The following is a 25,713-nucleotide window of genomic DNA, read 5'->3' as shown; positions in this document are numbered from 1 at the left end:
AAAATTAAACACAGAATTACCCAGAATCAAACACAGAATTATCTAGACATCCCAAAGTTGAATATATAGCCAAAGGAAATGATATCACTATAGAGGAGACACCTGCACTTCCATGTTTATCGAAGTACTAGTCACAATAGCTAAAACTTACCTTCAACTTAAATGTCCAACAGGTAAATTGGGAAGTGATTAAGAGAAGCAATCATTAGTAGAAGTTAGGCAGCAGGTATCAGTTATAAGGAATAATGTCTAGTATTCTATCATATAATAAGGCATCTATGGTGAACAATAAAGTACTGTAAACTTCTAAATATCTAGACTTAAAAATGTTTTTTATTGCAAGTAAAAGATAAATGTAGTGATAGGCATGGTGATCCTCCCCAATGTTGGAACAGAGGCTGAGGATGAATGTGCACACACAGAAAGAGAAATGAAGGATGCAGCTTGGTGGTACATGTCTAGTGTGCCCTTAAAGGACCTGTGTTTGATGCCAACATGAAAAAAAAAAAGTATAGGAAGTCAACATGCTAACCATCTCCATTTGATTAACATAGCCTGTGTAAATGTAGATTCATCTACAACAGGCATGTCCTCTAAAAGTTGAATATTGGGCCTCCGAAAAGGCTCAGTCGTCGGTGAAGGTCTGAGAATTTGAGTTCGAGCCCTAGCCCCATCAGATGCGGTGGAAGGTGAGAACCTACTACTACAAATTGTGTGCTGATCTTCATACATACAGACACACAATAAATAAATGCAATACTAAAAACTAGTTTTAAAAATCCACATGACTTAGAGACAAGGATGATGGGTAAGTGGGCAAAGTGCTTGCTATGCAATTATGAGCTTGGTAGCGCGAATTTGTAACCCCAGTCACAGTGACACCTGACTTCAGTGTTTGGCCTTCAGTGGTAAGTGGTGTGCAGCCAGTGTACCTTCAAGCGTACAAATGCGCAAAACTGCATATTATTTTATGCACTTTCTACAACTTAATCACTCCCTGATTGTCAGCAAGGAAATTCAGTTTCTCCTTTTAGAAAGTCTCCTTGCGTGCTTGAAAGCTTGTAGGCAGTTTGCCAATTGCATTCTAGAAAGTTCCGGGTACTTCCATACACTTTCGAAGCAGCTAGTGGGAATCATCTCCTTTACCTCCAGTCTGCTATCTTCCCAGATGGCAAACCGTAGTCCTTCGAACTTGAAATACTTGTCTTATCCTGCCTGTTAGTCAGGCAGCCTAAGTGAGACTCTAGAAATCCCAGGCACGCTTTCCTTCTTTTGGCCACATTCCCGCCCCTCCCTACACACCGCCACCCCCCCTCCCCTCGCGCTTTTCCCGCTCGGCCTGCCTGGCCTATGGCAAACGCCAAGAATTAATTAGGGGCGGGGATGGAGGAGCGTCTGTCAGGGGATCGCCATATTTCTGTACGGCCCTGGGGCAACCCTCGCAGTCAGTGGGTCAGGAGAGGTGCTGACAAGGCGGGGCGGACCCTGGGTTCCTCCGGCTTCCCCCCTCCCGCTGGGGACAGGTGGCCGCACTGCGCCCCGCCTCCGCCAGCTGCGAGTGGGAACCAGGGTGAGCCAGTCCAGGACGGCCACCGCCCGCTGCGAGTCCGTGGACGGCGCAGCTTTAGTGCGGGAACAGCCGGCCGAGGGGTCCGGCAGCTACGAGGGACTATCCTGGCGGCCAAAAAAATGCTCTTGTACCGAGGGTCCCCCGCGGGCCCTGGGGCGCCGAGTGTCGGACTGGCCAGGGCGGCCAGCGTCCCGCAGGCCTCCGGGATCCGCCTGAGCACGGTGGGTCCGGGGCGTTGGGGGGGGACAGAGCGGCCCGAGGGGACGGACTGTCGTGCTAACGAGCACTGGTCCCTGGGCTGCGGGGGGCGAGCAGGGGGTGGGGTGGGGGGCTGGGGGGCCGAGGCCTCACATGGAACTGGACCTTCTCTCACCCCCAGATGAGCCCCCGCTACCTCCAGAGCAACTCCAGCAGCCACACGCGACCCTTCAGTGCCATCGCGGAGCTGCTAGGTGAGTGACGAGGGCGGGCTGGGCAGAGGGGTTTGCAAAGCCCTGGGCAGGGGTGCCAGCGTGGTGCGGTGGACCCGAGAGGAATGTACGAGGCGTGTGGGGCGGGTCCGCCCGGGGCGGGCTCGGGGGCCTCAGCCATGGTGTTCTCTGACGGGCGGGGGGTGGGGGGGCATGGAGCGGGAAGACGACCCTAGATCCCACCGGGAAAACCCAGGAACCGAGCTGCATACGAAGAGTTTGGATAGGGTTCCCGCGCCCCTGTTGTTCTGTCTGGTTCGTGATGTTCCAGTCACTTTAGGATTCTTAGTTAATAATCAAAAAGCAATGCATAAAAACATCGGGCCCGAGGCGACTGGATTTGACAACGGCTGGCGGCCGACAGAGGGCCCCAGGCTGGCAAAGGAACAGTGCAGAGGACCATGTAGAGTTGTCGGAAAGATCTGGAAAAGACTTCTTTAACTTTAGAGACGAAGTCTAGGAATGATGGGACGTCTCTTAAGAGAGGATGACACGAGTGCATTTGGCTCCTTGCGACTGCAGAGAGGGCTAGGTCCATAGTCCGCGAGCGCCCTCACACCGCTGGAATGAATAGGGAGGACTTGAGGACTTAACCTCTGGGCGCAGGGGTGTTCACTTAAAAAATATTTTCAGTTGATTCCTTGAAGGTGATTCCTACAGCTTCTGCAGTAGTGTATTATCCGGAAAGCAAAGATGAAAAGCAGTTCTGTACAAAACGCAGCAGCACACAGTCCAGTTCTTTCAAAACTGAGAGAAGAGAGACAAATTTTGGGAGCTAGTTAGCACAGACAAAATCTTGAAAATGGTTTTAGAGCTACGTGGGTATGTAGGCCATCCATCGCTGTGGCCATGCCAAGAGACTTGTTTTTGTAAAGATTTTGGTGAGCTATGGGAAGAGTCAGAGACTTATTTGGAAGGTAATGGAGAATTCTGATGATTGGTTTGGCTGTAACCCAAAAAGCCATAGAATAAGTTGCTGATTGCATTATAGAAAGTTCAAGAGAAATGTGCGGCAGTGATGATACAGTTTGAATTTCCAGATGGATGGCGAATCTATCTTCGAGGTTTTTCACTGTGTCTACACCGAGCCTTTGAATAAAGGAATGAGATCTCTGTGCCTGAAGCTTATGTTAAAAGAACAAAAGAGGAAATTTAACAATATAGTAGATAGAAGACAAAAAAAAGTATTGTGGAAAAGTCTTCTATTTTATTTTTACAGTTGCTTACTGCTATACGTGTGTTGTTTGTTTTGCACTTTATAGGTGCTTTAGTAAATTTTCAATCTGTAATTTGAAATATATGATTTGTCTTTTCCCTACTTTCTTTTTATTGGAGTTAGAACTTGAACCTGGAGCTTCATGAATTCTAAACAAGTGATCTGACACTGAGCTACATCAGTTACTTTATATGATTTTCTTTTCTTTTTGGTTTTTGAGACAGGGATCTCACTATGTAGCCCAGCTGGCCTGAAATTTGCTGTGTAGCTCAGGCTAGCTATTAGCACACAGAGATCTGCCTGTGTCTGCCTCCCAATGATAAGATTACAGGCATATGTCACTGAACTCAGCTCACTATGATTTTTAAGCATTAAATTTAAAAAATAGACCTGGCTGGCCTAAGATGACTATCCTGAAAGGGAATATATGTATATTATATACATATACATACATACATATGTGTATAAAAAGACAGATTTTCTTTTAAAAACCAAGTCACAAATATTAGTAGGGCAGAAGAACATCAGAGTGTTTACTGGTAAACCAATATTTTCATTTTGGCTTTTCCTTCAACTGTTTTCTCTAGCTCCTCATTGATTTTTTAGGGAATCACTCATTTGATAAACATTTATTAACCGTCCACTTTGCACAAGGTCACTGAGATAGGGAGAAAATGGATATAATCCAGATCCCCTTTATTAAAAGATGTGAGAAAAATGTAAAAAGGTTTACAGTTTCTGTTACAACCAAGTAGAAAATGATATATAAAAACTGTTGTACACAAGCGCTGTAGAAGTACAGACAAAAGATCAGTGACTTAACCTTATCAGGAACAGAAGCGTCACAAAGGTTTTCTGGAGGGAGGGGGCATTTGAGAAGAGATTTGAGGAATTGGGACATTTGGATACGGTGAACGGAAGGATATTCTTTCACTCACAAGGAACAAATCGGTGAGCAAAAATATGAAGACTATATTCTAGGTCCTTGAATTTAATTGGATCACTGAGTTCACAAATAGGAAACTATACAACTTTTTAAAAGTTGAAAAAGAGCTTTCAAAAATATCTTTGTCACTTTATCCTTGAAAATGAGTAGGATTTTTTTTTCTTTCTAAGATGAGTAAACAGAAGTTTGGAAAATAACTGTACTTTTCTAAGGTTACATGTCTGGTAGGTGGCAGGTTCGGCCACAAACACAGGTCATGTTACTTCAAATTCCAAGTAGGAAATGAGGTTAGAAAGGTGAACTGGAAACCAGGATGTGACTGGGAGGCTTGGCATTTGACCTGGTAGCCTGATAAGATGTCGTGATTAGATCTATGCTTTAGGATAGTTGATCTTAGGGGAGTGTAGTTGGAGACGTGGATTTTAATGACTGGTTATGAAGTGATTGCGATAATACAGATGAGAGGGAATAATGAGAATAGAATAAGCAAGATGTAATAGAACCCGGGCGGCTTATAGAGCAGAAAGATGCATTAAAAATGACTTTTTCAAAAAGTTTTATTTATTTTTTAGGTGTATGAGTGCTTTACCATGTATTTAAGCATACCACATGCAAAGAGTGTGGTGCCCAGAGGCTAGAGAAGGTGTCAGACCCCTTAGATCCGGATTTCTAGACAATTATGAGCCACCATGTGGGTATTGGGAACCAAGCCCAGAGCCTCTGCAAAAGCAGCAATTGATTTTAACCACTGAGCTATAGCTTCAGTCCCATAAAAACAACTTTTTAAATAGGAATCAAACTCACGGTTTCGCACAAACCAGGAATGTATTTCACTGAGCTAAAACTCCAGTCCCTAAAGTGGGTTTTGAGAGTCGTACTGGCCATATATAAACTATGTGTTTGTTTGCGTGTGTGTGTGTGTGTGTGTGTGTGTGTGTGTGTGTGTGTGTAAGAGTAGCCTTGTGACCAAAGATGATGATATTACTTTTATATTTTTACCTGCTTGTAAGTTGCCTTGTACTGCAACAGCCTGTCCATGGAAACCTTGCAAATAACCACGTACTGGAACAGGAATGGATAGGAGGCTTGCGAAATACTCTTTTAAAGCAGTCTCCCGTTCTTTATCTCTCTGAACAATTTGTTAAACATTCTCCCATCCCCCTGCCAGGTTCTGATGAGGCATGAGTCTTCAGTTACAGAACTCTTTTAGAGGACAAGGAATCATGTAGACTGGGTGAATGTGGAACAGCTTAGGAGTTAAGGGTTCTCACGTTCTTGCTAAAGTAACTCAGTAGCCAAAGGCAAGGTGGAGATAGAGCCCTCTTGCTAAGGGATGGCACAGATCAAGACAGGAGAGGTATATGAAATTGTGAAGCTAGACTAGACAGATTAAGATAAGGCAACTCTCTCAACCAGCTCCTAGTTAAAGAGTAAGGGTTCTCTTGTTATATCTGTTCATAGTCTATATGGGCTGGGCTGGGGTAGAAGATAGATTCCCTGGGATATGATAGGATATGCTACATGTTGGCCAGTTCTTACAGGGCTCAACAGCAAGAGGTAGGATTGAAACTGCTTGCATTGTTAGTGCCTTGTAAGTTCATCCATTGAGGCCGATCAAGTTGTTATAATTTCATTTGTTCAGGGCTCCTGAACCATCACATAGAACCAGAAAGTAAGTGTAGAACTCTGCTTGCCAGTCCATGCCCACTGATTTCAATTTCTTCGTCAGACTCTGACCTCTCCTGAACCCCATACTTTCTGTACTTCATGAACCTTCAGCTCATGTCTGACTGCTCCAGATAGCTACCATGTAACTCATGAGCTGCCTCTGTTCAGATTCTTTAGTACACTCCTACAAAGCAAACAAAAACAACCTAGTAAAGGTTAGCCAAAACTTTCATTAGAGAGAAAAAAGAGGTGATTTTGTCAGAAACCCATAAACTGATTTATTTCATGTCCCAGTGTATAAGTGTGTGCAGTTGGAGTCAGCATGTATTATGTGTTTGAATTCTGAATGTCCACAAAGTATTAGAAAAAAGTTCCTGATAGTCATCATTTTCCATGTAAAAAATGATATCTAGCTGGTTGACAAGTTGTATTGGTCTCAATACAACTTGTCAACCAGCTTTGGCTGTCTACCAGCAGGAATGACTGATAAGAGCTTGCATGCCAAGTAAAGTTTCCTGAATGCTGACGGATATAAAAATGCTAGTTCCTTCTGATGGTTAAGTGGGGGTGGGGAAACGTGCCTCTTACAGAATAAAGAACTGAATTTCTGTTAATGACACCATTACTTACCAACATATTACTCCTGCTCAAATATAGCCCCAGTACAACTGCCATATTTATGTGGGGCTTAGAGCCTACTTGGACTTTACAGATCAACCACAGTAGATCCCAGAAACCCTTTCTAGAGCTGTCCTGATTTTTTTCCAGATTACTGCCAGTGTCAGGTTTATCAATGACTTTTGGAACACTGTTGTAGCACAGGAAATTAATCTGGATCTCATTTTATTTGGCAGACGTTCCACACATCCAAGTGGATGTAACTGATACTGATAATTGTGTTGTAAAAATGTATATTTTGATTGTAAGAGATGTTGATGATAGGAAAATTGCATGATTTGATCATGCGTATTGATGCAACTATTATCATCAGGACCCCAAGTAGCTTTCTCAGCTCAGCTATACGCTATCAGAAAAGCAATAGAGGATGTCTTCAAGAGAAGGATATATAGAAGGGAAGGTCTCTGTATTGCTTTAAAAAACTAGTAGAAATAGACATGATTTCAGTACCTAGTTGTGTAAGAATGGCCTTGGATTAAAACAACTCGTTTTAGCCTAGTCCTTTCAGATCTGGTAGTGTTGGTCCCTTCCAAGGTAGTACACTCAGTTACCTAATTCCCTTGTACTAGGCCTTGCTCCTTAAAGGCACCGCCATCTCTTCACCACACCAGAGATGGATCTTCTAGCACATAAGCCTTTAAGGGACAAACCATATGCAAACAGTAGCATACAACGCTTTGTATAGAATGTACTTCTAACAGGGCCAGTGAGTTCCAATGAAACTAGTAATCCACATATGTTGATGACCGTGTAAACTGGTGCCTATGACAATAGATGTGGTCTTTCAGATAGTGGCACTCTGGCATGGAGTTTAATATAGTTAAGTTTGATGTCTCTGCAGTCCATTTATAATTAGCCATTTGTGAAGATGTACTTCGGGAGCAACCACAGAAGTATCTATGCAATTTTATACTTTAATTCAGTTTTCCATTTCAAAGGGTAGACAGCTTCACATTTAATACAGAGATAAGCAGCAGAACTACTCTCTCTGAACAGATTCTCTGCCATTCTTGGGATTTAAGCAGGCAATTAAATGTTTTAATTTTAACCTCTGACTCCTTGATGTCTTTATAACTATAAACACGGATTAAAAAAAAAAACTTGTGGGTTTTCTTTTTTTTATTTTATTTTATTTTATTTTTTTTATCAGTTACATTTTATTAACTCTGTATCCCAGCCGTGTCCCGATCCCTCATTCCCTCCCAGTCCCTCCCTCCCTCCCTCCCTCATCTCCACCGTGCCCCTTTCCAAGTCCACTGATGGGGGAGACCTCCTCCCCATTCATCTGATCCTGTTTTATCAGGTATCTTCAGGACTGGCTGCAAAGCCCTCCTCTGTGGCCTAACAGGACTGCTCCTCCCTTCGGGGGTGGGGAGACCAAAGAGCCAGTCATCGAGTTCCTGTTAGAAATAGTCCCTGTTCCCCTCACTTTGGGAAACCAATTGGTTACTGAGCTACCACAGGCTACATCTGAGTGGAGGTTCTAGGTTATATCCATACATGGTCCTTGGTTGAATGTCAGTCTCAGAAAAGACCCTGTGCCCAGATATATTTGGTCCTTGTGGAGCTCCTATCCTTTCCCCATCAGACTAACTCCCCTTCTTTCTTATGATTCCCTGTACTCTGCCAAAGGTTTGGTCATGAGTCTTTGCTTTGAAAACACTGCTAGTTAGAGTCTTTCAGATGCGCTCAGTAGACTCCTGTCATACGTTCAATGCACATCCCATCTGTCTTTCTAAATGAGGATTGATCATCTTACCCCATGTCCGCTCAATTGATTATCTTTTTTAGGTGTATAGATTTCATTATGTTTATCATATCTTATAGGTCTATATAAGTGAGTATATCCCATGTTTGTCTTTCTCCTTCTGGGATATTTCACTCAGAATGATCTTTTCTAGATCCCACCATTTGCCTGCAAATTTCATGATTTCCTCCTTTTTGATTGCTGAGTAGTATTCCATTGTATAAAAATACCACAATTTCTGTACCCATTCCACCGTTGATGGACATCTGGGTTGTTTCCAGGTTCTGGCTATTACAAATAGAGCTGCTATAAACATGGTTGAGCAAGTGTCCTTTTTGTGTACTTGAACAAACTTTGGGTATATACCTAGCAGTGGTATAGCTGGGTCTGGAGGAAGCACTATTCCTATTTGTCTTAGAAAGCGCCAGATAGCTTTCCAGAGTGGTTGTACCAGTTTACATTCCCACCAGCAGTGGAGCAGGGTTCCCCTTTCTCCACAACCTCTCCAGCATGTGTTATCGCTTGAGTTGGTGTGTCCAGGTTGTATGACGTTTCTGCCTGGTTTTGGTGAGTATATAGCGTATTCTCTGTCACTGTGGGATTGGGCGGGTCATACCGTCAGTGATGGCGATCCTGCGGAGCTAGTATGGTCGTGGGTTTTCTTTTTGCCACTTTTTCACTACATATCTCTGGCTGCCCTGTAACTTGCTATGTAGACCAGTCTGTCCTCAAACTCACAGAAATCTAACTACCTCTGCCTCAGTGCTGAGATTAAAGGCATATACCAACACACCAGTACCTGTGTTCTTTAACAGAGGAGATGATACTAAAAAGCGGAATTTTTTTTCTCATTTATTTGTTTTATTCACTTTATATCCTTGTGGCCCCTTCCCACCTCCCCTCTCAGTCCCATCCTTTCTTCCTTACCCCCTCCCCTTTTCCCTTTCCGATCCACCACAGCTCATCAAGTTGCATCAGGACTGAACATGGCTAGAATTTTTTTTTTTTTACAAAGAAACTGTAATGTGCATAAGATACATCCATTTTTACCCAAACTGCTAGTTTAACTTTTTCACTCTGCCCACCTTTTACTATATGTGTTCATGAGCTGTAAAGTGTCTTGAGAGTCAAGGAGTAGTAAAGCCAAACCAAAACAAAATGCTTTGCAAATAGCACATTTTCTATAGACCCCGACTTTTTTTTTGGGGGGGGGGGGGGGTTCGGGGGAGAAAGTCAGGTTGCAGGATCATCCATTATATAAAAACTGGAAATCGGCTTTGTGGCTCCATCTGCCATCACGTCCACAGTTCTCAGTAACTCAGTAAGGGCACCATCATTAGTGACTCCTTGCTTATCTTTTGGGACACTCATAGGAAGGAGTTAAAGACAGAGTTACATTTCTTGTTACTGAACTGGAGATTTTTGATAGATTATTGGAAGGGGAGGCTCTAATATCACAAATTTCTACCTTTTGCAGATAACGCTGTAGATCCAGATGTATCTGCCAGGACAGTCTTTATAGATGTTGAAGAAGTCAAGAATAAATCTTGTTTGACCTTTACTGATGACGGATGTGGCATGACACCTCACAAACTCCATCGAATGCTCAGGTAAAAATGTCTTCATTCTATTTTCTTATCTGAACTAAACAAACTTTATTTAAGACCCAATAACTTTCTATAAGATTTTAACTTACCTCTGTTTACCCTACAAACATTTATTAAGCATATCTTAATGTCAAGATATCAATTGTGAAGCAGAAAATATTTCTGCCTTCAGGGAATATAGAATCTAGCTGGCAATTAAGATGATTAAAGCAAGTAACCATAATAAAATACAATAAGCATAATAATAGGAAAACATGAGATACATGGGGAAAGTCCACAGAGGAACCCAACCTGACCTCAAGAGGTCTGTAAAATTCTCCTACTTAAAATACTGTTCAAATCAAAATGTAAAGGGTGAGTCAAATTTAATAAAGTAAGAAAGGGTAAGGGGTAAGGAATGATAGTTAAAGAAAAGAAAAAGTTCTAAGTAAAAACTTAAATTTCTCCACTTATCTGAAACCTTCTTCAGTTCATAACTCACCTAACCTCATTCTTTTTTAATTTTTCTAATTTATTACAATTTATTCACTTTGTATCCCAGCTGTAGCCTCCTCCCTCTTCCCCTCCCAGTTCCACCCGACTTCCCTCTTCTTCCATACCCCTCCCCTAGTCCACTGATAGGGAAGGTCCTCCTCCCCTTCTGACCCTAGTCCTATCAGGTCTCATCAGGACTGGCTGCATTGTCTTCCTCTGTGGACTGGTAAGGTTGTCCTCCCCCCTCAGGGGAAGGTAATCAGAGAGCCAGACACTGACCTAAACTCATTCTAAAGTCATGAGTGCTAGAGTTGAGATGACTCATAAGTTAGAACTGTGAAACCTCTTGAATGATAAATAGAAGGAATCCACATACATAATCTTAGAAGGTTTTACAGTAGAACTGCAGAGTTAAGCATGGTATTTTGTAGCTGTTGAAGCTGAAGATAAATTCATATTGCCATGCCTAGTTCATTTAGTTATTTTTAAACATTTGTGTTTCAGAATTTTTATGTTTTATTGTCTTCCCATATCACTTGGTGCAAGATGAGTGTTTCTTCAACTCTTTCCTTCTTTATTTTTTCCTTTTCAGCAGATGTGGTTGTTAACTCTCCATGTGCTTCCTGAACTAGAGCATGTAAAATGTGGGTAACAATGGAGCAGGGCTGAGGCAGAGGGAAGGGGCTCAGAATCCTAAAAGTGGAAAACAAGTCCATTGTGTTGTAGTTTTATTTGAAAGTTTTATGAGTTTGTAGCTGTTTACAGGGAAATTCCTTTGATCCTTCAAAGAAACAATAATAAAATTCGGTCAAAGTAAGTAGTTCAGTTTTTCTACTCGGCAATCAGTATATCTTTTACTTTAGTCCCTCTTAAAAAATACTTTGTTTAATGTGTGTGGGTGTTTTGCCTACATGTAATATCTCAGATTCCCTGGAGTTGGACTTAAAAACAGCTGTGAGCTTCCAAACGGGTATTGGGAATTGAACTCAGGTCCTTTGGAAGAAGAACCAGTGCTTTTAACCAGTGAGCTCCAGTCCTTATTCTCTTAGCCTCTTGTAAATTAAGAGAATATTTTTGAGTGCCAGGTATGGTAGTACATGGCTGTAATCCCAGCAACTTGGGAGAAAAAGCTAAGAAGATTGAGAGTTGTAGGCTTCTCTGGGCTATGAGTCTCTATCAAAACAAGCAGAACAAACAAAATACTTGAGGGAAACCTCTAGAAATGAGACAGAATATATCCAGTATGGGGTGAATGAAGAGACTTGGTTTGATTCTCTAATCCACAATCTCCATTTTATTACCTAAAATAAATAGTACATACTCAAAGGAAGACAACTTAGATAGGCTGGAACTATAATTTTCATGTCTAATTCTGCATTACTCTATTTTCCCTAAAATTGCTGGTCACTTGACAACCTGTTTTTGCATGTGTTTTTGTGTATGTACATGTTTGTGTATCTATGTGTACATACATGTCCATGTGTGGAAGCCAGAGACTGATTTCAGATGTCTTCCTCAATTCCTCTCCACCTTTTATTCCTGAGAGGGTTTCTCACTGAGTCTGGAATTTGCCTTCAGCTAGACTAGCTTGCCAGGCATCCCCAGATATCCTTCTGGTTCCAGTCCCCAGTAATGTGATTACAGGCATGGTGTGCCAAGTGCAGGTTTTTATGTGAGCACTGGAAACCTAAACTCAGGTCCTCTTGCTTACACATCAAACAATTTACTCACTGAACTATCTCCATAGCTCCTATTGATCACTTTTCTCACTTTCTCTCACAATGCCTTATCCTAATTACATGGGCATCGCACAGTAGGCCCAGCAAATTTAAAAATTTTCCTTTTTTTTCTGTGCAATTATCTCTTTGAAAGTTGATATAGTTATAAAAAAGAAAGAAAGAGGAGAATGGTTTAAAAATAATTGCAGGAGCTCGAGAGATAGATCAGTATTTAGGAGCAGTGGTTGCTCTTCAGGTGTGGGTTGAATTCCTAGCACCCACAGGGTGGCTCACAACAGTCTGTCACTCCAATTTCAGAGAATCTGACATTTTCTTCTGGCTTCTGTGGACACTGCATGCATTTGATGCACAGACATACACATGGAGAAAACACCTATTCACATAAAATATAAAGAAATAAAATCTTTTTTAGTTTAGGAATAATCACAAGTTTTGTTTCAAATTCATCCAGTAAGTACTGAATGAAAACTTTATTTCAAATTCAGTGGTAAGCTAGACAGACATGATTTTTTTTGTTTTTTTGTTTGTTTGTTTGTTTTTCATCATGTGTGTACTGGGGATTGAACTCAAGCCGTCAAGCTTGATGAAAATACCTTTGCCTACTGAGACATTTTGATGGCTCACAAAATGACACTTAGGCAAAATATGAAGATCAATAACATCCATTCAAAATTTATTCTTTCTCAAGGGAGCCAAACATATTTCTTACTGTTTTTCCCAGAGCACTTACTCTTTAGATTTATAACTTACAAAACTGTGTTGAGTACTTAATGTACTATACATACTGGATTTTACTTGTGATTTTTATCTCGGAATAAACTTGAATCAGCTAAAAGATAACATTTATTTAAAAGGGATCATTTAGTCCAGTCCTGACATCCAACCCAAGACCACACTTCCTACAATTGTTTTTCTAGCAGTGCCTTGCACCCAACCAGCTGGTACTGTTCTAACTGGTCTATATAGCCCTAGCCTACTACTAGCCTACTACAACTACAAAAACACTCTAAACTTTAGAGGTAGTTTTGAAGATTATTATTGTGTAAATTATTTTTTCTATTTTTCGTTTAATGGCATTTTTCTTTTGTATTTGGAAAAAATAATAGAACCCATTGTGCAAAGTATGCAAAATTATCAGCCTATAGTTGCTCTTTTTGACCTCTAGCATTTATTGGTATCCTGTGCCTGTTTTCGTGACCCATTATGCTACTCTTCCTGTTTTCAGATTAATAAAGTAGGGTGTGTAACTGAAGGGGCAGGTTTTTTTGTGTTTTGTTTTGTTTTGTTTTGTTTTTTGTTTTTTTTTTGTAAACACAGAATTCCCATGAAAATTAAACCACAAAAGGAAAGTCTAGGATGAACAGGTAGTTTCTCTGAGCAAGAGCACACTTGCCTACCATGTGCAAGGCCCTGGGTTTAACCCCCAGCTCCTGAAGGGGAAGAAAAAAAAAAAACTAAAACAAAGAAAACCTTTCGAATCAGTGTCTTTAAGGGCTACTGTCCTTTTTGGCTTCTTGAATAGTTTGGGAGTCTGGATATGTATATATCCTATATGGCGGCCTTTCCTGGCATGGTGAAAAGCCTATTTGAAAGATCAAGGATTAAAAGCACAGAGCTGAAGACTGAAGGCCCTTTCTGCCTCTGCTCAGAGTTGTATACTGTCATAGGTCTGTTCCAAAACAGCAGCTGGAGAGTAACCATAGGCTTGTCAGTTTTTCGGCCACTTATGGTTTATATTGTATCACCATTATAGTTGGACACAGAAATGCAAATGCTTGCTCATGTATTTCCCTAGATTTTGCTAAAGTTTCTTTCATTGGTCAGCATCCCAATTTAAATTTATCTTTCCAGAGTCTAGATTCCTGACATATTAAGGGTATTCAAGAGGAAGTTGCTATGTTCTTATATTCCATCAAAAATGTCATTCTCCAAATCCCTTAGCTTATAAACAATGTTATTTGTTACAAGAGAGGATAGAATGAGATTGACTTGGTGAAGATAAACCATCTAAGCTAAGATGGCTCTGTTGAAATTATTTTAACTATATGAAGCTATATAAACTTTACTTACATTAAGTATGGTGAGCACTTTTGTGTTAGGTATTCACAGTTAAATAGAATACTTACCATGGGAACTTTGGTGAAAATAAAAGAACACATGGAAGAGTTACTGATAGAAGGACAAAGTCTAGAGCTGCCCTTTCTTCTTGCTTTTATTCTTTTCCATCCTGGTTTTGACCCTGCCCTATTACTTACATTTTCAACTTTTATCAGTATCTGATCTCCTTAAAGTAAGTAATACAATGAGAATTTCTGCACATGAAACAGAAAGTGGTTGACAGACAGTAGAAGAGATTAGAAAATAAGAGATTGACAATTTGCCTGTTGTGCGACTTTCCCATGACTGTTTAATTTAAAGTTTTCTTGTGCTATTAGGAAAAAAAATTAAATCCAAATGGCAGTACAAATTCATTTTGTGTGGCAGGTAAAAGGCCTGTTTATGAAGAAGAGCCCTGAATTTTAGAGGTATCGTTAGATCTGGAGTACAGAGAAGGAACAGTATATGACAGTTCTCAAAATAAGTTGTAGAGTCAGTTTAAAAGTAAAGATTGAATACTACTTTATAATATTACTTTATAATTAACATATTTTATAGAGACTGCAACTTTATCTTCCTAATGACCTTGTTTTTTGTTTTGTTTTGTTTTGTTTTCCTTCAGCCAGCTCTTCTACAAGAAGAATGAAAATATCAGAACCATACCAATTTATATGCCTTACTTCCTGGTATCATTAAAGCCCAAACATAACAGTTACTCAGGGTTCTTCTCTTTTCAGAGGACCACTTCCCTGAAAATTGTTTTCATCTCCTATTAGATTTATTTGTAAGATGCACATAGACCTAGAGAACAGCTGTACATGATTACATAACATTATAGAACAACATTTGAAAGCCAGTCCCCTTTATTGGGTAGTAAACATAAAACCCCAGCCTTCTGGAAATACAAAACAGGTAGCTGAACCGTCTTCCCACTGGAAGGAGTAAGGCCTGAATCAGTCTGCTCAGTTGTGCTATGTGGAGACAGTTTCTCTTTCACTGATATTGTAGAAGCAGTTAATCTGTAATACATGAAATCTGTCAACTATCAGTTATGAGGGCAAGAATCATATCAATTTTATTAACATTTGTGTCTCCAGTACATAGAATAATGCATAACTCATAGGGATTCAATAAAAATTAAACTGATGACTGTACATCTTTGTGAAATTCGGCAATCTGAAGACATGCAATCCTCAAAAATTAGTGTTATTTATGGTGGCACAAGATACAAGAGGAAGATCATTTTGTAGTCTTCACATGTCTAAATCTTCTTAGATTCTGTTATTTGAATGTATATCTGAGTATCTAAATGGAAACTATAGGAAAGGGAAGGATTCTGACTCGCAGAGTAAGCTGATGACAAGGGGCTGCAGAGTTTACTGAGGTGACTCAGTAAGAGGCCTTTAATAGAACAAGGGAGTTTATACTGCAGCTGTTTGCAGATATTCACAGGCAGAACTACCTATTTTTATCCTTTGGCCACTTTCCAGTGAGCTGTCCCAGCAGGTGGAAGAGAGGCCTAAAATTGAGAGGGCTATCCTTTGGGTAGGGAGTTGGAATTGTCAAGGTAAATGATTTCTTTTAGTTTTTTAGGGGTGATGGAACCAGATGAGAAGGTGCATAGTCCAAGTACCTCACTTAGTACTGCACTTTTATGACCCTTTCCAGGTAGCTACTCCTTTCATATAGCCCCAACTATTAGCAGTCAGGGTTGATTTATTTAAACAGGAAAGGCAGCTGCACAAGGCCTACCCTGGCTGGCTCCTACTGTTATGTTAGCCAGTAGGAGCACTGAATTTACAAAGTGTGACTCTGGCATATATAACTCTTTAATATTTAAGTACAAACAAGCCATACTGGAAAATTTGTCTCATAGCTCAATCATAATTTCCTTTATATTTCTTGGCAGTACCAAAAAGAGTGAAAAAACCAACTTGTTGCTATTCTGCATGTGTAAGCCAAGCATTCTCTCTTTTAACTATTTTAAGATGTATTTTACCTTTCTCACTTCTTTTTTCTTCTGTAATTTCAGCTTTGGCTTTACAGATAAAGTAATAAAGAAGAGCCAGTGTCCCATTGGGGTCTTTGGTAATGGCTTCAAGTCGGGTTCCATGCGGCTAGGAAAGGATGCTCTTGTCTTCACCAAGAATGGGAGTACTCTCACTGTTGGACTTCTGTCCCAGTCCTACCTGGAATGTATTCAGGCCCAGGCAGTTATTGTACCAATTGTCCCTTTCAGCCAGCAAAGCAATATCCTTCCTAGAAACAGAGAGTAATTGGTTAAATATTGGTTTGACTACTTTGGTAGAACCTCTTCTTCAGTCCAAATCCAGCTGTTACTTGATATTTCATATTTCAAATAAGCTTTTATGTTTAAAGATGTATTCAACTGTCTCAAACACATATGAGATATCCCTCTACTAAACATTTTTTAAACTAGTGGACCATTAGCAGAAGTTGAAATGCCCCCCCCCCCCGGGCTTAAATTCTCGTTGTTACAGCTTGATTTATAGAAGTATCTTTTTGCTAGCCATTGTTCCATGGTAGTTTTCAGGGCCCCTGAAAACACCACATTTGTGTTTGTGCTCTTAGAAATATCCTGTTTACCAGCTTATCTGCTAACAGAATGGTTCATTTGTATATACCTGGATGGACTCCCATTTCTGGTGGGAGAAATCTAGTGGGAAAAATGAACTTACTGCTTCCAGATTGTTTAACATTTTGACCTTTGACTTTTTTAAAAATGAAGTACTTTCTTTGTACATTACATCTTTGCAACTATATTCTGCAAGTATAACTGATTTTTTATGTTTGAATAAAAGCCTTTTTCCACTTTCTACCTACTTTATTTTTGGAGCAATAATACCCATCATTTGTATGTTGATGTGTCTACGTGTAACCCCAAAGACATTCTCTTTATCAGTTTTTGTTCATTTACATAACTGTTTAATAGTATGTCTCATTATCACATTCTCATGTATATAATGTGTTTGGATTATATTTACTCCACCCTCTCCTGGTCCCTCCCACTGATCCTCTTCCTCTTCTCAGCTAGTTCTTTTTTTTTCATGTCCTTTTTTTTGTGACCCAGTGAGTTTCACTCTGACTCTTAACTTCTTGCTATCATCCTAAGATACTCATTTTCTTTGACTGATTTTTTTTTTACAAAAAATGATTGTTACTGAAGATTCTTTGCCAAGCCTAGAAGCCATCTTGAACTATTCAATTTTCAACAGTGAAAAAGACCTGCTATCTCAGTTCGATGCTATCCCAGGCAAAAAAGGCACTCGTGTCCTCATTTGGAATATCCGGAGGTATAGTATTACAAGAGTGTTAAGTTCTAATAAGCCACCATAGTATGATAAAGTACATTTTAATATTCCTTTCTAGAGTAGATTGGATAAATACTGAGACTTTTTTATCTTTTTTTTTCATTCATGTCTGTAACTTTCTTGATTATGTTGAAATAGTGGTTCTTGTTGCAAAAACAGTGTGTATAGAAGGTAGGTTGGACATCATGAGGCTGTAGATATAAATGATAATGATAGTGCGATGCAACATTATTGTGACATCCTCAGAATCCTTTACAATTCTGTTCGTATTTATTGACATTGAAGATTGGCAAATGATAGCTATTTTATACATTGGCCAGCTAAAATGAATTATAAGAAAGATTATAATGAAATATAGTTGATAGTTTTAAAATAAAAAAGTCTGTACTAATACTTTCAGAGTAGTTAGAATAGACAAAAATCTTTGAAGCATATTGTTTTTTAACTGTAATGAAGCTGAGTTAAGATCATAACTTTAAAGCTAATACAACAATCAAGGGAAGGTCTATGAAGCATCTTTTAATTTTGGCATGCCAAATAGGATACATTTAAGACTGTACTAGATCTTAAACACAGAAACCCTAAAAAATTTTAATATGGCATAGGAGGATTAGTTGTCTTTAATAGAATAATTCATGAATATGTTTATCTTTTTTCTATACATCAAGCACTTTTCAATTTTTTTTTTTTTTTTGAGACAGGGTTTCTCTGTTTTTCCTTGGCTGTCCCAGACTTGCTTTGTAGATGAGGCTGGCGTTGAACTGACAGAGATCTGTCTGCCTCTGCCTTCCTGAGTGCTGGAATTACAGGCGTACACCACCCTGCCCAGCTCACTTTTTAAATTTCTTAGCTGAGTGAACTATATATGTATTAAAAGAATGCTGGCTTATACAGACAGTGTAAATTACAATTAAAAAATGAAAAGTAAGGAGAGCTCACATGCCCTATGGAGAAAACCTTAATGATAAATATTTATATAACCAGGGACCACTTTGCTGTGGCAGTTTCAATGATACATATATATTCAATAGACTTCTTCCTTTATGCATTGTTTCTCAATAATACTTAGAAGCTTGTATGGTCAGATAATGTTGAGAGGAAGTGTCTTTTTTTCCTGAAATATGCATCTTTTTTTATTAATTACAGTTTATTCACTTTGTATCCCCCCATAAGCTCCTCCTGAGTCCCGGTCCCAGCCTCCCTCCCCCTTCTTCGCGCATGCCCCTCCCAAGTCCACTGATAGGGGAGGTGAGAGGAGGTGTCTTAAAGCTTTCTATGTTACTTTGTTGAAAGACTTCTCAGTCACATGACTGTGCTAATGTTTTAGAGAGCAATTAAATATAAGTATATCCCAATAAAAGTGTTTTCCTTGTTTTGGCAAGTGAGGAACAGGGAAGATAGGGACCTTCCTCAGAGTTTTTGTATCAGTGTGCACTGGGATAGTAAGAATCATGATTATCCTGAAAAATCTAGAATACGCTTTTACCGTGGTGTGAGCTTTAGACAGGCTGATGCTACTGGCTATGCTGGTCCCCGGTCAGCATAGCTGTTCTGAACATGAGCCTGAAGTATGAATGAGGTTAAGATTAGAGCTTGAGGTAACTCTCCAAGGATTCTTTCTCAATTTTATTTGATCAGACAACTTTTATTTCTCTTTTTCTTATTTAAGAGTTTCTCCAGGGACTACTGTTCCATAGATCAAATTTTCAAAACCATTGCTCTGATATAGATTGTCTCTGTAACTCATCTTTTAAATAACAACTGTAAAGTTTTTCTTCCAGGAACAAAGGCGATTCTTTATTTCCCCCCCTGATATTGGTTAATGAGGTTGCTCACAGTCTTGGAAGGACCAAAGCTAAGTGGCAAAAAAAAAAAAAAAAAAAGAAATACTGAGAATAAGAAAAGTCTATATAAGCTGGGTGTGGTGGCGACGCCTGTAATCCCAGCACTGGGGAGGCAGAGGCAGGGAGAACTCTGTGAGTTTGAGGCCAGCCTGGTCTACAAAGCGAGTCCAGGACAGCCAAGGCTACACATAAACAAAACAAAACAGAAAATGAAAAAAAAAAATAGAGTCGATATAAAAGAGATACCAGTGTTGTTAGGTGTATGCAATAATTCCATATTTCAGAAGGCTAGAGAATAAATGACATTCTATAGCAGTGTGTGTGTGTGTGTGTGTGTGTGTTTGTGTGTGTGTGTGTGTGTGTGTTACTTTTTAACAAATTAAGAGGTAGTGTGGGACCAGGCATAATGCCACATGCCTTTAACCCCAGAACTTGAGAGGCAAAGGCAGGTGATTTTTCTGAGTTTGAGGCCAGCCTGGTCTAATAACTGAGTTCTAGGTCAATCTGGGATACATGGTAAGAGTCTGTCTTGGGCAGGGTGGGAGGGGCATAGGAATGGAGACTGGGCAATCTTGGTATTTTATTTGTCCATCTTCTGTTGCTGATGTCAGCAGAATAAATGATATTTTGTGACTTGTCTAGCAGGACTCAGAAAGTTGATATTTAAGATCTTGTTTTGAGAATAGCTGACATCCATTCAACTCCTCAGATCACAGATATTCCATATTCCTTTTTGTCTTTCCTTATGAACCTGGTATCACCAACACTATGAAAGAAACATGGTAGACCGGTTTAGAATAGGAACAGCAAATATTGTATGGTTCTCAAATTACATAGTTTGTAGTTCCTTTGGTAGTCAGAGAAAGGAGCATATACCCTAGTGTTGGCTTATATTTCATTTCTGTTGGGTTCCTAATAAAACCCCTGTCCCCACCCCACCCCCAGTGGGGTCAGTTCTTCTTAGATTGGTACTTACATCTTTCACTCAGAAACAAAGATGGAAAGTCAGAGCTGGACTTTGATACAGATCAATATGATATCCTTGTATCAGACTTCGAAGTTGAAGACAAAGAGACTGGTGGTATCACCTCTGGGCTGCCGGAAACAGAATATTCCCTGCGGGTGAGTAGGAATAGTCTGTCTTCACCAGTGGGAAGTATGATTTCCTGTAACATGAAAATATCATAGAGCAGAATTGAAGTGCAGTTGTGTTAGAGATGATTCTCTGCTGGGACCCTTTTTCACCATCTACTCTGAAGCAGTTTAGTTAATATAGCTACTCCCACTTCAAAATGGGAGTTGAAATACTACAACAAGCATGGAAACTGAGCCAAGTATTTGCTAAGCCTAGACTCAGTTGGCTAGTGGTGTTTGGGGGAAGATATCTGTAGAATTGGCAATACGCATAACAACTTTCCTTTCCCAAATCCATAGGCATTTTGTAGTATTTTATATATGAAGCCCCGGATGAAGATTTTTCTGCGGCAAAAGAAGGTGGCCACCCAGATGATTGCTAAGAGCCTGGCCAATGTAGAATACGATATATATAAGCCTACCTCCACAGTATCCTTACGTGAGGCTTACAGCTTCATTTTAAGGTCAAATTTCTCTATTGGTACACAGCCAAAACACTGCCTTATCCCAATTCAAAATTGTGTGCTAAAACATGCATCCCGTTAGACCCTTGAAGGAAGATTTTAAATGTAGACGTCAGTTTTATCAGCAAGTACCTGTGAACTGTGAAGTGAAAGTCATATGTCATGTGTGTTTGAAGACTGTGGCTCATTAGATTTTAAAATCTAATACTGACTTACTTACTTATTATTTTTAAAATTTACATCCTGAGGGTGCCCCTTCCCTTCTCTCCTCTCAGTCCTCCCCCTTCTCCTCTTCCACCTTCCCTTCTCCCTTTCTCCCCAGAAAAGGGGAGCCCCCTCCCCCAGTATCAACCCTCCACAGGGCAAGTCACATCAAGACTAGGCATATCCTCATTTCCTGAGGCCAGGCCAGGCACCCTGCCAAGGGGAAGTAATCCAAAGGCAGGCACCCCCCTCCACTCGCCAGGCAACCCATATGAAGACCAAGCCACGTGTGCAGGTCTAGGTCCGGATCATGCATGCTCCTTAGTTGATGTCTCAGTCTCTGTAAGCCCCCATGGGACTGGGTTAGTTGTCTCTGTTGGTCTTCCTGTGAGGTTCCTGTCTTGTCCACTTCCACAGGACCCCCGGAGCACTGCCCCATGCTTGGCTGCAAAGTCCCAGTGTCTGTCACAATTCGCTGCTGCCTGGAGCCTCCCAGAAAACATGGAACAAGAAAGGAAACTGAGGGGGAACATCCCTTATTTATTTATCTTGAGACAGTGCTTCCCACAGTAGTCCATGCTGACCTGGAACTCACTGTTCAGTATAGGTTGACCTTAAACTTGAGGTGATCCTCCTGCCTCAGCTTCCTGAGTGCTAAGATTACAAGAATATGCTGCCATCCCTAGGTTTGAATTATTTTTTAATAGAAACATTCATTTTTAAGTCCTCAATATGCCAGTGAGCAGCCAGATTTGAGAATATCATCCATAGATATCCACATTACATGTTAGTTATACTGGAATTATGTCATCCTTATATTTATTAAAATAAAATTTTAATTGGGCTTGTTAATCATATAGTTTATGTTGTACTAGGTCCAGATTTAGACTTGGATGTGAATTATTGAGTGGAAATTAAAGGTATTCTAGGAGGAGATGAATCATTAACAAGCTCAACATGGATTTCCTGGGAACTTCCCATAATGACAGCCAACAGAGCACTTGCTCATTTTCTATACTTCATTGAACTGTGAATGTATTTTAGATACTAGGGACAATCTTAAGATGAACTATGCTAATTAAATATCTTCACTGGTGGCGTTTTGAGGAAAAATTAGTCTTCAGAAAACTGAGAACTCAAGTATTTATGAAAAATTGCTTTTTATTTTATAGTAACCAAGAATAATTGGCCCTAGAGACATGTTCTCTGCATTTTTTTAAACCAAAGGCATGGTTTTACTTTGTCCTTTTTTTTCAGCCACAATTAGAAATTGCTCATTTAAAATAAACTAGTTATTACTCAAACTGAACTTATTTTTTCCCCTTTTTGGAAACACATAACTTCTCTACTAGGAGATTTGCTTTTAAAGCCCCAAACAAGCCCAACTTAGAGTCATAATGAGCAAGTAAGAACATTATTTATAATTTCACCTTATGTAGATTGAGATCTTATTGCTGTGCATTTAGCAGAATCCCTCTAATGACATGTTTTCCAACTCCCGTTTTAGGATCTGTTCCTTTTCTGAGGCTGATTTTGTACTTCTGTGGGTCTCTATCAGACCAACTTCAATGCATGCATTTTATATTTATCACAGCCCACCTTCCCATTAATCCAGTTACCTTCTCATATTACAATTCTAGTTAAATAGAGCTAATGTTGGCATGACAAAAACGAAACTCCAAATACTAGAATTATTTTCCCAGGATGACTGCGGAGCAAGGTAATGAAGCCTGATTTATGTATTCCTTAGTCATCAAGGCAAAAACCTCTTCACACCTCTCTGTGCTCTTCATACAAATTTGATGCATTTCCTCCCACAGTGTACCCTCGGCCCATTACTTAAAGCTTTAAAAGTGTACAGAACAAAATATTTGACAATTACTATCTTTAAAATATCAACTTTATGGTGTGTAGATTTTGATTGATTTGGGAAACTTTTGTCTTGTTTCTTTTCTGTTTTGGGAATAGGTCCCATTTGAAGTTTCTCTTGAGTTCCTAGAGCCCCAAAAACTTTATATGTTCTGAGTCAAATATTAGTGTGTTAGGTTTACCAATTGTACATGTTTCCCCTGGCACCTGATCTATTTAGCACATGGTATTCGTGCACACAGCTTGTCACTGACAGAGGCTGTGTAACCTTTTTTTTTCCTTGTATCTGTGTTATATAGTAAGAGAAACTAAAACAAAACAGATTGACTTAAGCTCATGGTTTCAGAGGATCTGTCCACTGTGCAAGAAAGAGATGGTGGAGCAGAGTAGGTAGCTCACTCTGTGGCAGCCAAAAAGCAGAGAAGTTGGTGGTGGCACATGTGTTTAATCCCAGCACTTCAGAGGCAGAGGCAGGTGGATCTCTGAGTTCAAGGCCAGCGTGGTCTACAGAGTGAGTTCCAGGATAGTGAGGGCTACACAGAGAAACCATGTCTCATCCGTTCTCCCCCCCCCCAAAAAAAAAAAAAAAAAACAACAAGAGAATGCTTGTAATTTTAAATGCCTTCTAGGTTATGTCAATTCACATTTAGTAACATTTAGAGTGGGTTTCTTTTTTCTGTAACATAATGCTTATATTTTTTCCCCTGAAGCTTCTGGTGTTTTGTCTCCTTAATGATTTTCTTCTCAGAATAAGCAGGTGAGAATCACGTTTGGAGTCTCTTGCAAATATAACCAGTTTGGAGTTATGATGTATCATAATAACCGCCTTATTAAGGCCTTTGAGAAGGTGGGCTGCCAGTCAAAGGTGAGTGCTTACTGTATGTCATAGAAGCCTGCAATGAATGGGAGGAGAAATCTAAAATCTTAAATCTTTAGTGGTTTTCAGCTGCATCTCACAACAGTTGTTAGATTCTGATACTGAAATTCTGTATCAATGGGTGAGGTGTCCTGTGTGGAAAAAGTTTATTTCTGAGGTGCTAATCCAGCAACTAGGTATCTGTTGATATATATTGACTTATTAGCATATAAAATCATGTGAGACAATAAAGGTATATTAGAAGGCTCATAAAATTAACTGGTCGAAAACCAAGATTTGTGCCCTGGGGTTTCTATTTATAAGCTAAATCCCTGGGCAAATCAATTAATTCTTTGAGGTTTGATGTAAAGTAAAAACAACATTTTCTTTATATCCCTTTCAGTTTAAAGGGCTGGAAGATGTTATGTGTGATAAATGGTATGAAATATTTTATAAACCAAGCTACATAAATGTTACCATTACCTTTGATGTTTTAATGATCATTTAAAGGAGCAATTTCCACTGGCAACCCTTTTGTTCTTGTTTTGAAGATTAGCTGGCTAAAGCACAGTAAATGACAGAACGCTTTGTATAAGTAGGACAGTTAAATAAGACCCAAGATAGCTAACTGTGTGAATATCTTGGTTTTTCCTGTTAAATCATCTTTGTAAACAGCCCCTGATTATGTGTCAGTTTAATTACTCCTTGGTTCTAGTAAAGAGTAGAGGAAGTTTGAAAACCCCCAAGTGTCTCTCACTTCACATCTAACTCCAGTAGATACGTGGTGGCCTCTGTGTGTGGAAATGTCTAAGATTCAGTGTGGCGATTACATTTCACCCCTAATCTGCAAAGTGTTAGCATATAATTCTGCTTTTGAGCAGTGTAAATTCTTTATTCCATTGAATCTTTTGGCAATCCTAGAATATCAAACAAGTAAAAATGGAGTTGTGTGGATGAAGTATAGATAGCTACCTGAGCTGAGGAATTGTAGGGATCTGTGAGTCATTGAACAATATGAAAGAAAGAAAAGAGGGTGGATCCTGATGGGAGGGGAGGTGGGAAAGGACTGAAGATCTAGGAGGAGCAGAAGGAGGGGTACCATAATCAGGATAAATCACATGAAAAAAAAATCTATGTTCAATAACAAAAAAGTGAACAACAAAAAAAGAAAAGTATCTCTGCTCTAGAACATGTCAGTTTTCCATCTATCAAAGTATATTCTAAGTGCTCCTCTAACTCTCCATGGCCTTTCCTTCCCCATGAATATTGTGTAACCTTTTCCATTATTTTTTTTATCAAAAGGAAGTTCCTCTAGGCTGTCAATAGTAATGGGTTGAAATTAATATTTTCTTTTAAGCCAATTGATGAAGAAGGTGTGGGAGTAATTGGAGTCATTGAGTGCAATTTCCTAAAACCTGCCTACAACAAACAAGACTTTGAGTACACCAAGGAATACCGGTGAGTCACTCCCAACCTGAGACAGTGCAGACAAATTGCTCCAATACCATTCTGCTCTCTGAGACTTCTAAACCACCTCTAAAAGCCAGCTGGAGAAGTTAACTGAGAATTACCTCAAATAAATTTTCCAAGACTGGAGATGATTTTGCTCTTTTTTTCAATTTACCTTTAGAAATTACAGAACGTAGAAGTATTTTGGTAAACTATTTCTGGTAAAATGAAATTTCTGGTAAAAAACCTTGTTTTCATCTTGAAGCAAATGAACCTGAAGTGACTGAGCACATTTGGAGAGAAAAATTGAAATTTGTCCCTTAAATTCTTTTGAAGCCAGTGAACACTT

General features: G+C 39.7%; 1 protein-coding gene across 1 annotated transcript in view; it reads left to right on the top strand.

The window, feature by feature from the left end:
- The first annotated feature begins 1,372 nt into the window (after positions 1-1,372).
- The window catches only part of Morc4 (MORC family CW-type zinc finger 4), a 60,335-nt gene continuing 35,994 nt past the window's right edge, over positions 1,373-25,713 (top strand). The window contains exons 1-9 of the mRNA XM_060375660.1: positions 1,373-1,791; positions 1,950-2,022; positions 9,773-9,905; positions 16,245-16,462; positions 17,379-17,526; positions 20,378-20,510; positions 20,823-20,951; positions 23,808-23,924; positions 25,273-25,373. Coding sequence (XP_060231643.1) covers positions 1,384-1,791; positions 1,950-2,022; positions 9,773-9,905; positions 16,245-16,462; positions 17,379-17,526; positions 20,378-20,510; positions 20,823-20,951; positions 23,808-23,924; positions 25,273-25,373 — 1,460 coding nt within the window. The 5' untranslated portion in view covers positions 1,373-1,383. The remainder of the gene's footprint in view (positions 1,792-1,949; positions 2,023-9,772; positions 9,906-16,244; positions 16,463-17,378; positions 17,527-20,377; positions 20,511-20,822; positions 20,952-23,807; positions 23,925-25,272; positions 25,374-25,713) is intronic.

The sequence above is a fragment of the Meriones unguiculatus genome, chromosome X (assembly GCF_030254825.1).
Source record: "Meriones unguiculatus strain TT.TT164.6M chromosome X, Bangor_MerUng_6.1, whole genome shotgun sequence".
In the NCBI taxonomy this organism is placed as follows: domain Eukaryota; kingdom Metazoa; phylum Chordata; class Mammalia; order Rodentia; family Muridae; genus Meriones; species Meriones unguiculatus.
The sequence above is the reverse complement of the archived record's forward strand: the minus strand, read 5'-3'. Positions and strand labels throughout refer to the sequence as shown.